At 59.4% G+C, this 14,381-nt stretch overlaps 1 protein-coding gene across 7 annotated transcripts; it reads left to right on the top strand.

Moving 5' to 3' along the window:
- The first annotated feature begins 96 nt into the window (after positions 1 to 96).
- OSBPL7 (oxysterol binding protein like 7) lies at positions 97 to 13,426 on the top strand. Of its 7 annotated transcripts, none has more exons than XR_005721834.1 (23): positions 1,163 to 1,765; positions 3,096 to 3,245; positions 3,359 to 3,484; positions 3,661 to 3,714; positions 4,313 to 4,426; positions 4,734 to 4,844; positions 4,925 to 5,042; positions 5,676 to 5,779; positions 6,097 to 6,189; positions 6,267 to 6,399; positions 6,489 to 6,583; positions 6,778 to 6,873; positions 7,499 to 7,636; positions 8,204 to 8,297; positions 8,967 to 9,199; positions 9,338 to 9,475; positions 10,218 to 10,281; positions 10,387 to 10,465; positions 11,325 to 11,469; positions 11,567 to 11,711; positions 11,842 to 11,924; positions 12,141 to 12,263; positions 12,426 to 13,426. XR_005721834.1 is itself a non-coding variant. In XM_040245560.1 (23 exons), the coding sequence occupies exons 1-23, from the start codon at positions 1,754 to 1,756 to the stop codon at positions 12,532 to 12,534; spliced, it is 2,550 nt and encodes an 849-aa protein (XP_040101494.1). In that variant the 5' UTR covers positions 1,333 to 1,753; the 3' UTR covers positions 12,535 to 13,426. The 7 variants fall into 7 exon arrangements, 5 of the variants coding, with proteins under 5 accessions (XP_040101489.1, XP_040101491.1, XP_040101492.1 ...); XM_040245560.1 differs by having other exon boundaries at positions 1,333 to 1,765; positions 3,147 to 3,245; positions 11,798 to 11,924; XM_040245557.1 differs by having other exon boundaries at positions 1,179 to 1,765; positions 3,147 to 3,245; positions 11,798 to 12,263.
- The last annotated feature ends 955 nt before the right edge of the window (positions 13,427 to 14,381 follow it).

The following is a 14,381-nucleotide window of genomic DNA, read 5'->3' as shown; positions in this document are numbered from 1 at the left end:
GATAAGCTTATCCTCCCTGTAGACATATTCCTAGGGTCACCTCTGACTCACCTCCCTTCCTAGAACACCTCCCTCTTCCCATATCCAAGCCTGCCACTTCCCTGTACCTGTTCCCACAAATGACACTGCTTACATGCATGTCCTTTTGAAGACAGCTGCCTGCTTTACCAAGTAGCTTACATGTCTCAGGTGGTTCAAAACAAAAGAGCTGAGGGCGGGGGAAACCAGGATTCTGTTTTAATGACAGGGTCTGAAGGCTCTTAGTAGGAGGCCTCATCCAGGTCTCAGGGAACTGAAAGTTTCTCATGGAGGATGTTTCACTTGGAGCCCGCCCTTGTCCTTGATGGGAGCACGTTCCAGGTGGACACGGGCAGTGCACAGGGGTGGCCTTCGATCGTTTCTGGGACTTGGAGCAGTGCCGCAGTTTCCTCAGTCCTGGGCAGACGCTGCTCTGGCAGTGTCGATCTGCGGCAGCTTTTCCTTCCCTGGTCCAGGATCAGCTTCCCACGGTGCCCAGCTCTCCCCTTCGCCCAGGGATGCTCAGTCGACATAAGGTGAAGTAAAAGGCCCTTGAAGCGCCTGGGTGCCAGAGCTAGTCTGGCCAGCGCTGCCCAGTGCTCTCCCTGGCTCCAGAGCCCTGCCAGGTGCCTACAGCGCCCTCCTGGGGTGGCAGGAATGGTGCTGAGGTTCTGAATGGAACACAGAGCACGCATCTTCTGAGCGATGTAAGACCCTGAAGGGTAAGCCGAGACCCAGGTGACGACAGCTGGATGGGAAAGTGGCCCACATCATACTGGGAATCAAAGAACCTCAGACTGCACCCTTCACCCACTGGCGGTGCCTGAGGCCACACCATTCAAAACCCACTTCTTTCTAGAAAGGGGCTGTACTGCACTTAAAGCTGTCAGTCCAGTTCACATCCATTTGAATAAATTCCAGACTTTTCAGCAAGAGCAAGTTTTTAATTAGAAATGAGCAGCTGGACACTATTTTAGCAGAAGGGCAAAGGCGCCCAGAGAGGGAGGCTGGGCTAGCCCTTTACCAGCCAGCTGGTTACTGCCCTGGACCTGCTCCTGATCCAGACTTGGTAGGCTGGGGGTGGGTGGGGGTGTCCTACCGCCTAGGTGCTTCTGGCCCCCTTGTGTCCTGACCTGGCGGCGCATCACCCCAGTGACAGCCTCACTGTGGCCCTCTTAACCTTGACTGCCCTGCTGACTGTGCCCTTGGCACCATCAACTGTGTCCCCTCGGGCCATCCCTCCCCTCCTGCCAACCTGATAGCTCTGCTGGCTCCAAATCTAGCCACCTATTTTCAATTGTAAAACGAGAAGCGGGCGTTAACAAGGAAACGGCCTTGGGTACTAATGGGTCAAGGCCATGCTGGTATGAGTAAATTCTTTACCACCACTGGCTTGAGGCCAGCAACTCCTCAGTACTCTGTGATCTATGTGGAATTGTGCCCAAAGGGGACTCTGTCCTCACTCCCAAGCCTGGACACTGGGGAGTCAGCTCAGCCCTGAGTCCTCCGGGGAGCAGGGGGGCAGAGCTGAGCGGCTGCCTGGAGCTGAGCAGGAGGAGGGGCCGAGGAGGGGGAGGTGAGGAGATCCGGCTAGAGGGGAGGCTCCGACGTCTCCTTCCTTCCTGGTTCCTGCTGCAGCTGCCGCCACTGCTCAGCTCTGAGAGCAGGGAGCGGGTGGCTTGGAGACCGTGACTCAGAGGCAGAGCGGTGCTCGGGCCAAGAAGCACTGGCGTCCATGGACCCTGGGGTAAGGGGGCTGCTCTGGCATCAGCTGACATTCCCTGAGAGGGCTTCCTCCCACCTGAAGCTGGTGGGTCACTGCTCCGGAGATGAGGGCGGGAATGGAGCGGGAAAGAGGGCACCCACCTGGCTCACCTCGACCTGCGCCCTCCGTAACAGAGTCTGCCTCTCCACGAACAAGCAGTGAGGGGCCAGGAAAAGGGTACAGGGATGTCCCAATACTGGAAGAGTTTGGGAACTTCCAATGGCTAAATGCAGGAGTTTCCCCCAGATCAGCCTCTCATAGCATAGCATGGACCCCTCTGCCCTGACCTTCCCGCCACCCGCACCCCCCATATCCCTGTCCCTCCTGACCTCAGCTCCTCAGGTGCTTGCTAGCTCCATCGGAAGATGTGAGCTGTTTCCCCGGCCTCAGGCCAACCTTGCCCCTCCAGTTCCCTCCCCCGTCTCTCACACACAGAGTCTCATGCATTATTGATCTCCTTGTGGAGTCAGGATGGCCAGGACTGGTGCCCAGGGCGCCTGTGGGCACGGCTGAGGGACCAGTGTAGACCTCAGCATGTGTCTCCATCAGCCTGTCCCCAGCGCTCTCCAGGTGGATGGTGTTTCTCAGGAGCCCCAGGACTGGGATGGAAAAAAGGAGGTTGGGAGGGGGGCGGTGGACCGAGGGTCCGAAGTGGGCATCCTAAGAGGATGATTGATGGGGGGCCCAGGGGAAAATGGGGGCTGTCTCAGGGCTCAGTCTCTCCAGGCAGAACAATGGGAGCCCGTGAACTAGAAGATACGGAGGCCAGTTGATTAGGCAGCTGGGGGGTTCTATGGAGCTGGGGTCAAGGGTTGGGGGGTGCTCTGTAAAAGGTTGATGGCAGGGGTGTCTGCACTTCTGTGGTGGTGGTAGTGGGGTCGGGATCCCGAGGAAGAGGAGCTGGGGTGAGATCTCGCCTGCCCAGTCCCTGAATCCCTCTGCCCTATTTTGGAGCCTCTTCCTTCACTGCCCGGCTCACCTCTGATTACCCCCAGGGAATCCTCCAGAGAAAGCACCCAGTGTGTCCTAGAGCCAGAGAATGTGTGTGTGCCTAAGGTGGGGCAGAGCGGACTTTTCGAGGTTTTCTCTTGGCACCGGCCTGCCTGCTGTGCGCTCTGCCTCTCTGGGCAGCGGCCGCAGCCGGAGGGTGTGGGCAGGGAGACCTGCCCAGGGTGGGGATGGGCTCAGGATGGGCTTGGCAGGTGAGTGGAAGATGTGCTGGGGCTCTCAAGACTCAGAGGGAGCAGGAGGGGGTGGAGGTGGGGAAGGTGACAGCCAAGTCTGTGCTAACAGGATCTCTCTCTGCTTGAAGGGCCCCCTCAGGACAAGGTGACGTCCCTCCCCTTTTGCTCTCAGTCCACAGCAGGGAGTGGCCACTCCGTTCCCCATGGACTTCCAAGAGTGGGACCCTCCCTCCCTGGCCGAGAGCACTCAGTCTGCAAAGCCCAGCAGTGCCCAGCAGGTCTGAGGGTGGGAAGCGGGCAGGGGCGGAGGACAGGGGGGCTGGCCCTCAGGGGACAGACATGTGGTGGCCTCACCGCTCCCCACCCCCTCGCCCTTTGTCCTGGACTGCAGGCCACCGAGCTGTGGGAGGTGGTGGAGGAGCCTCGGGGCCGGCTGGGGGCAGAGGGTATCATGCCCGAGAGGCAGGAAGGCCACCTGCTCAAGAAGAGGAAGTGGCCTCTGAAGGGCTGGCACAAGGTAGGGTGGCAGGGCAGAGGGAGGGGCCAGATGCTGGGGCCGGAAGGGATGTGGGGCTCCTGGGCAGCACAGGCTATCTGTGTGTGAGGAGGGACTTCCGCGTGGTTGCTCTGCTCCACACCCTTTCCTCTCTGCACCCCACATCCCGGTCCTGTTCCCTCTGGGCATCCTCACAGAGATACTTCGTGCTTGAGGATGGGATTCTTCACTACGCGACAACTCGGCAAGATGTGAGTTGGGGCCTCAGCTGTGGGTGTGAGAGAAGGGGGCCCTGGGCAGGCAGGGGGCTTCTGGAATCCCCCAGAGCAAGGCCCGAATCCCAGGTATGCCGTTTTCTGGATGTGGGGTCTTGGGCAGGTTACTTCCCTGGGTCTCAACTCCTCACCCCTAAGGTGGAGAGAGGGTGATCACCCACTTGTAGAGTCTTTGTTTGGTGAGGCCTCTCGGGACAGTGCCAGGCTCAGATTAGTGCCCAAGACCGAGGGGCTTTATCATCCTTATCCTCGTACCATGCTCAGGCAAGTACAAGAAACTAAAGGCCTAGACACCCAGGCTGTCTGCTGGAGGTTCATCGTCCTCAGCCCTGCCTGCAGACTCCCGAGGGTGGGAAGTGTTCCTCGCTCTGTGACTCCCGGAGCTCTGGTTGTGATGTGACATAGCAGGCTGTCCAGTGCATGGGAGGATGACTGACATGTCCTGCTGACACTGTCACTTGAGCCTGAGGGTGAACCTGCTGCCTGACCTTTGAACCTAGCATGACCTCAAGGGGATGGTGGCCCCGGTGGCCTCAACTCATGTCCCTTTCCCTCTTTGGTCTCCCCATCCCAGATCGCCAAGGGGAAGCTCCATGGCTCCATTGATGTCCGACTGTCGGTCATGTCCATCAACAAAAAGGCCCAGCGCATTGACCTTGACACTGAAGACAACATCTACCACCTCAAGGTGACATCCGTGGGAGGCAGGGGGTGGCTTGTCCCCCAAGCCTGGCAGAGGCACTGGGTCACGCAGAAGAGAGGGGCAGAGGCTGAGGGGCCATCTGAATTTGACCAGAGGAGGAGTTCCCACCATGTACAAGAGCCAACGGCAAACTAGCCCTGCTGGTTCTTATGTGAACAGGCACAGAGAGGGGCCTTTGCACCATCTGTGTGCTGTAGGGAGAGATTCTGCCTGCCTGGGGTCCAGAGCCCCAACTTCTTGCCCCTAGAAAGTGTCCCTTCCCTTCACGCGTCTCTTCCCATCACCTCTGCAGATCAAGTCCCAGGACCTGTTCCAGAGCTGGGTGGCCCAGCTGCGTGCCCACCGCTCAGCCCAGCACCTGGATGTGCCCCGAAGCCTGCTGCCCAGCACCACCCACCGGAAGGTAAGATGGGCCCCAGGGCAGGACCTAGTCATGTGAGGATTCAGAGGACGCACCTTCCTGACCTTTGACTCGTCCCACAGGTTGCTGGTGCCCAGCCTCCGGCAGTGGGTAGTGCCTCGGCTCTGCCAGGGGTTGGACCTCGGGAGAAGGTGTCTTCCTGGCTGAGGGACAGTGATGGGCTGGACCGCTGCTCTCACGGTGAGAGACCCCTGGCCCCGAGCCTCCATGGGGAGGGCCCATGCTCTTGTATCTCGGTGGCATCAGCAGTCACAAGGAGGAGAAAATGTGGCCTCTTTTCCTGCTCTGGGAGCCCCTGTCTAGTGGGGCCGACAGCCTCTACCTCTAGCTGATCAGGTCTCCTCAGGCCCCACCCCCAGAGCCTCAGAGAAGGCAGGGCCTGTGCTCTAAGCCATAAAGCTGGGCACAGGGCTGGGACTCCTGACAAAGGTCCTGGGTGCCACCACAGGGAGGGGCCTGGGGAGGAGTGCCAGGGAAGGGGTGCGTTTTGGCATCAGGTTCCTAGAGCTGGGTGCTGTGATGCTGGCCCCGGAGAGGGAAATGCAGACCAAGGCGGGAGAGCAAGGGTGAGGGCCGCCTGGCCTGTGTGGAGGCAGCGGAGGTGAAGTGTTGTCTGGGGACAGAGTGCAGACTGGGGTGCGCATGCTCCCTGGAGGCCAAACTAAAGGGTGGGAGCCGGGAGCGGCTGTGGGCTCATGAGCGGGAGAGGGAGGCAGTGTTGGGATTCCCCAGGCTGCTGGTGAAGTCTTTGGAGGAGGGAGCGGAGCCCGGCCAGTCTTGGGAGAGGGCCTTCCTCATCCATCCTTCCCGCAGAGCTCTCGGAGTGTCAGGGCAAGCTCCAGGAACTGCACAGACTCCTCCAGAGCCTGGAGTCCCTGCACCGGATCCCCTCGGCCCCTGTCATCCCCACGCACCAGGTGAGGTCCAGACGGAGACAGGGACCCGCCCGGGCCCTCTCCCCTCTTGCCGTGTTAGTCTCCATCACCTCCCCCGACAGGGCCCCGGCCCCTTACACGCTGCCACTTCCTGGAGACCCACCGTCTCCCAGTTGCCCCTCCCACCGTGTCCAGACCACCTCTGGGCTGTCTCTCTGCCCCTTTGGAGCGATCCCTTCCCCCGTGCCCAGGCAGCTGCCAGGCTGTCGGTCTTCCTCCTCCACGGCCATCCACCTCTCTCTTGGCTTTGGCGGTCTTCTCCACCCTGAGACCGAAACTCACCCACCTCGACTTGCCAGGCCTCGGTGACGACGGAGAGACCCAAGAAGGGGAAGCGGACCAGCCGCATGTGGTGCACGCAGAGCTTTGCCAAGGACGACACCATCGGGCGGGTGAGGTGGCCCCTGAGACGCTGGGTGGGAGGCGCTGAAGGAGGCTGGGCCCTTCCACCCTTCCCCTTCACCCACAGGTGGGTCGTCTCCATGGCTCAGTTCCCAACCTGTCGCGCTACCTGGAGTCCCGAGACCCCTCGGGCCCCCGAGGGCTGCCGCCCCCAGACTATGCCCACCTGCAGCGCAGCTTCTGGGCCCTAGCTCAGAAGGGTGAGTGTGAGCTGGAGGGGTGGCTGGGAGCAGGTTGGGGGAGGGCGAGAGAGAGGAAGGGAGTCTGATGGCCGGCCCTGCCCCCCCAGTGCACAGCTCGCTCAGCAGCGTCCTGGCTGCCCTCACTGCTGAACGGGACCGACTGAGGGACCAGCACCCGGGTTCGGAGCCATCCAGGCTGGGGGTGAGCCTGGGGACAGGGCGGTCAGTGGGAGGAGCAGCCTGAAGATGGCAGGCCCGGGCAGGCGTGGGGGTGGTCTCAGGGCTGGACTGGGAAGGGGGTTGGTTGAGGCAGGCCCTGCCTGACAGGCCTTCAGCGTGGTGGTGGGGCTCCCCCTATCCCCGTCCTGTACCTGCTGCCTCACTCTCCCCCTGCAGGTCTCTGAGACCTCAGCCGGCCCGAGGCGCCTCCACTCGTTGTCCGTCTCCTCCGACACCACTGCAGACTCCTTCAGCTCCCTCAACCCCGAGGAGGTGGGAGCTGGGTGGACGGTGGGGCCCTCCTTTCTCAGCAGGAGCAAAGGCAGGGTTCGCTTTCAGACCTGAAACTCCAGCCCCTTTCACAGAACACGGGCAGCAGCCGTATCCGGATCATTTCTTAATAGTGTGTAGAGCACTTTTAAGTCAGGACCTCGTGAGGAAGCCGATTCTTGCCCTCAAGCTCACAGATAAGGAAACTGAGCCTTAATGGATCTAATGATGGGCCCAGGCTCCTGTACTATAGGGGTTTGCATTTGGCTGTAATGCATGCCGGCCTCGTGACCCTGAGGCTCCTAAGCTCCTGAGTGCGGGTGATAATGGCACCTGCCTTGCAGAGTGAGTGACACATGCCAAGGGCGTGGAGCTGGGCTCAGAGCCAGTGCCGGGAAGTGCAGGCAGTTACTGTGGAAACTGTGTCTCCTCACCCCCAGGCCAGGATCTTTCCCCAGGCCTCGTACCACCTGATGCTCACTCCGCTCCACATCTCCTCCTGCTCTGCACAACTCAGACAGTAAAAGTCCCCGGTCACACTTCCTCTCGAGGGAACTGTCAGGCCAGGGGAGCCTGGCCCGACTCTCCTGGCTGGGCCTCGGGCCGACACCAGTCTTGCTCCCAACAGCAAGAAGCTCTGTACATGAAGGGGCGAGAGCTGACCCCCCAGCTGTCCCAGAGCAGCGTCCTATCCCTTGCTGACTCCCACACAGAGTTCTTTGATGCCTGTGAGGTTCTCCTCTCTGCCAGCTCTTCTGAGAATGAGGTGAGGGAAGGGGGACGTTGCCCGTGAGAGGGGAGGGACCCTGGGGATAGAGGGCTAGGGTTCCAGGAGGCTAGAATCAGTACATCCCCAAGTGCTTTCTAATCAGCTCGGCCGCTCTCTCTGGGAACGTGGCCAGACCTGCTGGGTTTGTGTGGCCCTGCTTAGAAATGTCTGCTGAGGACCCTTCTTCCAGTTTGATGTGCTCTGTCTTCATGGGTTCTCCTGAAAATGCTGCCTCAGCTCCACCGCCAGTCACCTTTCTGTGACCCCATCTCAGCCTCTGCACCCCCTTGACCCTGGCCTTCCCAACCCAGGGTCCCAGGAATCCCTTCCCTCCCTTCATATCCACCAGGTCCCTGAGCTGGGGGCCCCCTCCCTCCCCAGGTGACAGGGCGCACCATGACATCAGGCCTCCTGGGGCAGTGTCTTAGGGTTCAGACCCCCCAAATATGTTCTCTTCCCCTTCCCACCAAAGGGATAGCTGGGCAGATTCTCGCCAGGCCCTGGGTACTGCCCAGCTGCCCAGGGAGGCCTAGTCTGCCCGGCCTGTCATCTGTCCCGGCCCAGGGCTCGGAGGAGGAGGAATCGTGCACCAGTGAAGTCACCACCAGCCTGTCTGAGGAGGTGCTGGATCTCCGGGGAGCCGAGCGCTGTCAGAAAGGTGCCCACCTGGCAAGCAGGAGGGAGGGCTGGAGGTGGGCCCAGAAACGGAGTATGTCTGGGCCCAGGCCCCTTAGGAAGTTGTCCCTTGTAGGACTGGTGGGCTGATGGCTTTGGACGTTGACTCCGGGGTGACTCTGGAAGTGAGGAAGGCTCAGTTATGAGCTGGGTTCCAGTGGTGGCTCTGGGGGGTGGGGCTGGCTCAGCTTGGGGCCAGCCTCCACGCTGGGCTTCTGACGAGGCTCATGTAGGCCTCTGTGAGGCAGAAGAGTCCACTTTGCCACCTTTTATTATAGCAGCCTGGCTTTATAGAGTTATTTTACTCCCAGGCGCCTGTTTCCTTGTCTATACAATGGGCTGGATAATCTGCATCCTGACCTCGGTTTCTGTGTTTATGAAAGGGAGTAGAAACCAAGGATGGGACTCAGGAAGGGGTTCTGGGTGCAGGGTTTCCTTTTCCAACAGTGGGAAGCGTCCTCTGGTTCTTAGCCCTGTGCCCACCTAAATCCCTGGGAGTGCCTCAAGAGTTAGCCCCTAGCCACCTGCTCCGGCTCCTTGTAGTGAGTCGAGCCTGGAGCCTGGGAGTGAGCACCCCTCGGGGCACTGCAGGAGCTTAGGAGGGGCCTCGATGTGGTGTGCAGTGGAGAGGGACAGGCGGGTTGTGTTCCAGGAGGAGCCGTGGGGCCGCCCCGCCGCCGATGCCTGCCAGCCGCCAGCGGGCCCGGCACTGACGTGAGCTTGTGGAACATCCTGCGGAACAACATTGGCAAGGACCTGTCCAAGGTGTCGATGCCAGTGCAGCTCAACGAGCCACTCAACACCCTGCAGCGGCTCTGTGAGGAGCTGGAGTACAGCAGCCTCCTTGACCGGGCCAGCCGCACTGCCGACCCCTGCGAGCGCATGGTACGCCGGCCCCAGCCCCAACCCCGCCCCGGCTGCTGCCACCTCCCACAACCCCATCTCCCAGCCCCTGTCCTCACCCAGGTCAGGTGGCCGTGGGGTAACATCTCCTTTGATCCCCTGGTGCTCCGCCCCCTTTAGGTGTACATTGCAGCCTTCGCGGTGTCTGCCTACTCCTCCACGTACCACCGGGCGGGCTGCAAGCCCTTCAACCCTGTCCTGGGGGAGACCTATGAGTGTGAGCGCCCTGACCGAGGCTTCCGCTTCATCAGTGAGCAGGTGCAGGCCAGGAAGAAGAGGGCTGGTGGGGGAGCCATGTGGATGAGGCCAGGGAGGATCCAGGCTTCAAGGGGCCAGGGCAGGGGTGAGAACACCCCACAGATGGGCAGTCAGGAAAGGAGGTCCCCACTCCTTGAAACACCTGCGTCGTGTTCTGGGTCAAGGAACCTCATAGAAGGTTATTCTTGAGCTCAGTCTTGAAGGATGGATTGGAGTTGGCCAAGTATGCAAGGAGATGGGAGACGAGGCTGTTCCAGGCAGTGTAAAGGGATGGATGGAGCACATTTGGAAAGAGTTAGAGATAAGGGTGGAAGACAAGGCAGGACCAAACCTTGAGAAGCCCTGTGGGTGAAGATAAGGAACAGTTGATTGGTTGATTGCTTGGTTTTTAAATCCGGAAGGTCACAGGAAGTCATGGGAAGGTTTTAAGCAGTAGAGTGACATTCTTAGAATTGTACTATGTAGAGAATACTCAGGCGGTGGTGGGCGCCAGGGGATGGGGAGAGGCAAGGAGAGTCCTGGAGGGGAGTGAGCGAGAAGGGAGAAAGTTGGGGCTTGTGGGAAAGGAGAGGATGATGGAATTTGGGTGGTAGCCAAGGATGACAGGGACAAGAGACCTGGAACTAGCCGGTCTTCTGCTTCACAGGGGAACTGGGGGTGAAAGTGAGGGGTGTTGGGGGCCTGGGGTCAAGACCCCACAGTCCTCAGGAGCAGCCTCCAGAGAACTTCTTTGCTCCTCAAGGTCTCCCACCACCCCCCCATCTCAGCGTGCCATGCAGAATCTGAGAACTTCATCTTCTGGCAAGGTGAAAGTTGGAGCTGGGAGTGAAGGGCAGATGGGGAGGGGCTGGAACACCCTCTGGTCTTACCTCTGCTGTCACTCTCCCTCCCCCAACCCAACTCCACTCCAGACATGAAGTGGAAGAACAAGTTCTGGGGCAAATCCCTGGAGATTGTGCCTGTTGGGACAGTCAACGTGAGCCTACCCAGGTGAGTGTTCCTAAGTGCTGGGCAGCCAGGCCCAGCCCACAGGCCATCCTCCGGGCTGGGATGGGGAGGTATCCTGAAGCTGCTCGGGGTGGGGCAGTGTCTGTACACTTTACACCCATGTTTACAGCAGTTGTTAGTAAAGAAAGGGGAAAGTCTTAGAGCTGGAAAGGCTCATCAAGGCCATCTGACCAAGAGCTTTCACAATTTTTGACTATGACTCACAGTAAGAAATGCATCTGAGACTTGAAGCTAGTGCACTGTAACAAACACACACACACAGAAACCTAAAGTAGTTTTAGGACAAGTCACTAACTGTATTTGAAGCATCTGCATCTAGCTCATGTTACAGGTGGGGAACTGCAACCAGAGGCCAGCATGAGGGGCGCAGGAGACCCTGGGCTTCAGGGTCAAGAGTCCTGGGTGGGAGTCTTAGTTCTGCCACTTAACAGTTATGCAGCAGCAAAAATACTTGAGTCTGCTCATCTATAAAATAAGAGTAATAAGTAATAGCCAGCAGAACTGGGTAGTAAACAGGCTGTTGTATATGATCAGCCCACCATGGTCCCCGGCATCCAAGAGTAGGGACCCTGTCTATGTTTTCACTCCCATGACTTAGGCGCTTAGGAGCTTTTTCAGCAAATGGAGATGTGTTACTTGAGTACTCTCTGGGAAGGCTGCTCTCCTTAATAAATATGTCATCCTTCATGGAAGGGCCACAAGCTGGAACCAGGATGCCAGGGTTCCTTCCCCAGACCTACGTGACCTGCTCCGATGAGAGAGACATTCCCCGGGTCAGGGTCGCACTTGTTCCCCAGGGCCAGCCAGCTGCCCCTCACCCGCCCTGCTCTCTCTCTCTCAGGTTTGGGGACCACTTTGAGTGGAATAAGGTGACGTCCTGCATTCACAACATCCTCAGTGGCCAGCGCTGGATCGAGCACTACGGGGAGGTGCTCATCCGAAACACACAGGACAGCTCCTGCCACTGCAAGCTCACCTTCTGCAAGGTGGGTGACCCCCTGCCCCCACTCTCCGCCCCAGCAGCCCCTCCACTAGAAGGGGAGGGGACCTCTTTCTAAGCCCCCTGCCACACCCCCACCCCAGGCCAAGTACTGGAGCTCCAACGTCCACGAGGTACAGGGGGCCGTGTTCAGCCGGAGTGGCCGTGTCCTCCACCGACTCTTCGGAAAGTGGCACGAGGGGCTGTACCGCGGACCCCCGCCGGGCGGTCAGTGCATCTGGAAGCCCAGTAAGTGAGGTGCTCGGGGCGGGCTGGGCAGGAGTGAGGGCAGCTGTGCACAGTCCACCTGCCCCAGCCCCCTGCCTTCCCCCTAGACTCAATGCCCCCAAACTATGAGCGAAACTTCGGCTTCACTCAGTTTGCCTTGGAGCTGAATGAGCTGACCGCAGAGCTGAAACGGTCCCTGCCTTCCACGGACACACGGCTCCGGCCAGACCAGAGGTCAGTGCCAGGCGGGAGCCACTCTGGAAGCACCAGGCTTCTCCCTCCCCATGGGGGTTTGTGCACAGACCCGGGACTGTATCCTTCCTTCTTGGTGTTGCCTCAGGGAGATGGGACCTGTCTGAGGGCAGAACTGGGCAGGGACAGAAGCCTTGGATTGATTTGGGGGGCCCCTGAGGGTGGGGCAGTTCTACTGACGGCGGTCTGGATGCCCAGGTACCTGGAGGAGGGGAACATACAGGCAGCCGAGGCCCAGAAGAGAAGGATCGAGCAGCTTCAGCGAGACAGGCGCAAAGTGATGGAGGAGAACAACATTGTCCACCAGGCGCGCTTCTTCAGGTGCCTCCGTGCCCCCTCGACCACCACCCCTTGCTGCTTTCTCTCCCCCTCCCCACTAGTCCCTTGCTGCTTTGAGTGGGGCCCGTGGTGTGAGGCAGCATCTCGGGACCGTCCTCAGTGCTGGACGCTGACCCCTCCCCTTCCCCGGCCCCTTTCCCCCAGGCGGCAGACGGACAGCAGCGGGAAGGAGTGGTGGGTGACTAACAACACGTACTGGCGGCTGCGGGCAGAGCCGGGCTACGGGAACCTGGACGGGGCCGTGCTCTGGTAGCCCCGGCCCCGGGGGCAGGAGGCCTCGGTCCCTCCCTCCTGCCCCCACGGACACATGGACGAGGCCAGGCTTTCCCACTCGCTGCCCTGGAGACCGAAAGGGCAGCCCTGGCTCTGGCCCTCTCCCCTCTGCCGGCCAGAGGGGCTTCACCTCAGCCCACCACCCACCCCTTGTTTGGGGTGGGAAGCAGGATTCGTGCTTTCCCAGTCTTGTTGCCCCCAGACAACCGGCATGTAAGACCCTCCTTGCTCTGCCATCCGCCTTCCTTCCTTCCTGGGGTTCCTGGGGGAGTCTCCAGGCCCTCAAGATCTTCCCCATTTCAGTGCCTTCCTAGGACACAGGGGGCCCCCTGATGCTCCCCAGGCTTCCTCGGCCCAGGACTCTGGCCCCCGCTGTGAGGCTGTGCGGTTGGAGTGAGTGAAAGAGAGGGGATGGCCTTTTCTCCCACCCCTGTCCCTCCCATGCCCCATCTCCAGCATCTTCTCTCCATGCCCTGGCCCAGGGGGGCTCCCTTTGCTTGGCCCTGGCAGTCTCCCCCGTCCTCCCGGATCCCCTTCTCCCAAACCACAAACGCCTGCAGCCGCCAGCTCCTTCGTCCCTGGTCCTCAAGTGGCTTCCTTCAGTCTCAGCTCAGCGGATCCCCCCAGAGCAGGCAGGGCAGGAAGGGTACCTGGCCTCTGACCCACCAGGAGTGAGCGAGCATGTGTGCGTGTCTGTGTAGAAGTGTGTGTGTGTGTCTGTGTCTGTGTCTGTGTACTGCTTGCGGGCGAGCAGGATTCCTCATGTAGGCTGGACGTCCTGCTGCTGTTGCTGCTCATCTTACCAGTCTGCCTCTGATAAAGGTGAATTGCTATGACATTCCAAGCTCCAATAAAGACTGTCTCAAACTTTGGCCTGTGACCATTCCTTTAAAAACACGTTCTCAAGCTCAGGCTTTCCTCGAGGCTCAGCTGGTAAAAAACCTACCTGCTAATACAGGAGCGACAAGAGACTCGGGTTCAGTCCCTCGGGTGGGAAGATCCCCTTGAGAAGGAAATGACAACCCACTCCAGTATTCTTGCCTGGAGAATTTCATGGACGGAGGAGCCTGGAGCTATAGTCCATGGGGTCACAAAGAGTCAGACTCAACCGAGCAGGCAGTAGGCAGGCAGGCTCAAGCTCAGTGGAAGTCCATAGCTCCCCACTCACTGGGCTAAAGGCCCAGTGTCATCTCTCTCCCTAATCCTCGCCTCGATTGTGCCTCAGTGGCTCTCAGCTCTGGCCCCTTCCCCAGTGATACCGGCTTAGACTGGGCCCTCATCAAGTTTCACCTGGATTATTGCAGTATCCTCCAAGTATTCTTGCCTGGAAAATCACAAAGGGTCAGATGAGACTGAGCGACTTCACTTTCTTTCACTTTCAGAACCTCCAGTCACTTCTATTTTAATGCTGGCTTTCGGGCCGATATTTTAAAAGAGAAATAAATTTCAAATACATCTATTGCTTCTGAGTGCCTCAGGGAAAACCCAGACTCTTCAACCAGGCAGAAACCTGTGTGGCCCCTGTCCCCCACCCCCAGCATCCTTAGGTCTGTGCTCACCCTCTCACTCCCTCAGTGACTTTTCAAGGAAAGGATGCAGCGAGGGGAGGGACTGGAAGGGGTGGGAGAACAGGGCAAGCTGCATTTCTCCACCCCACCCCCCACCAAGTTCAAACCCCAGCGCTGTTACTCCAGAGTTGTTCTGACCTTGACCAACTGCTTCACCTTTCTGTTCAGAGACTCTGTTCCCTCATTTGGCTTCCTTTGTGTCTTAGAGGAGAACGTATGTCCAGGCTCCTGATTTCATTAGTGGTCTCCTAGCCCCTCA

This window comes from Oryx dammah, unplaced genomic scaffold (assembly GCF_014754425.2).
Source record: "Oryx dammah isolate SB20612 unplaced genomic scaffold, SCBI_Odam_1.1 HiC_scaffold_8, whole genome shotgun sequence".
NCBI lineage: Eukaryota > Metazoa > Chordata > Mammalia > Artiodactyla > Bovidae > Oryx > Oryx dammah.
This window is presented reverse-complemented; position numbering and strand designations above follow the sequence as displayed.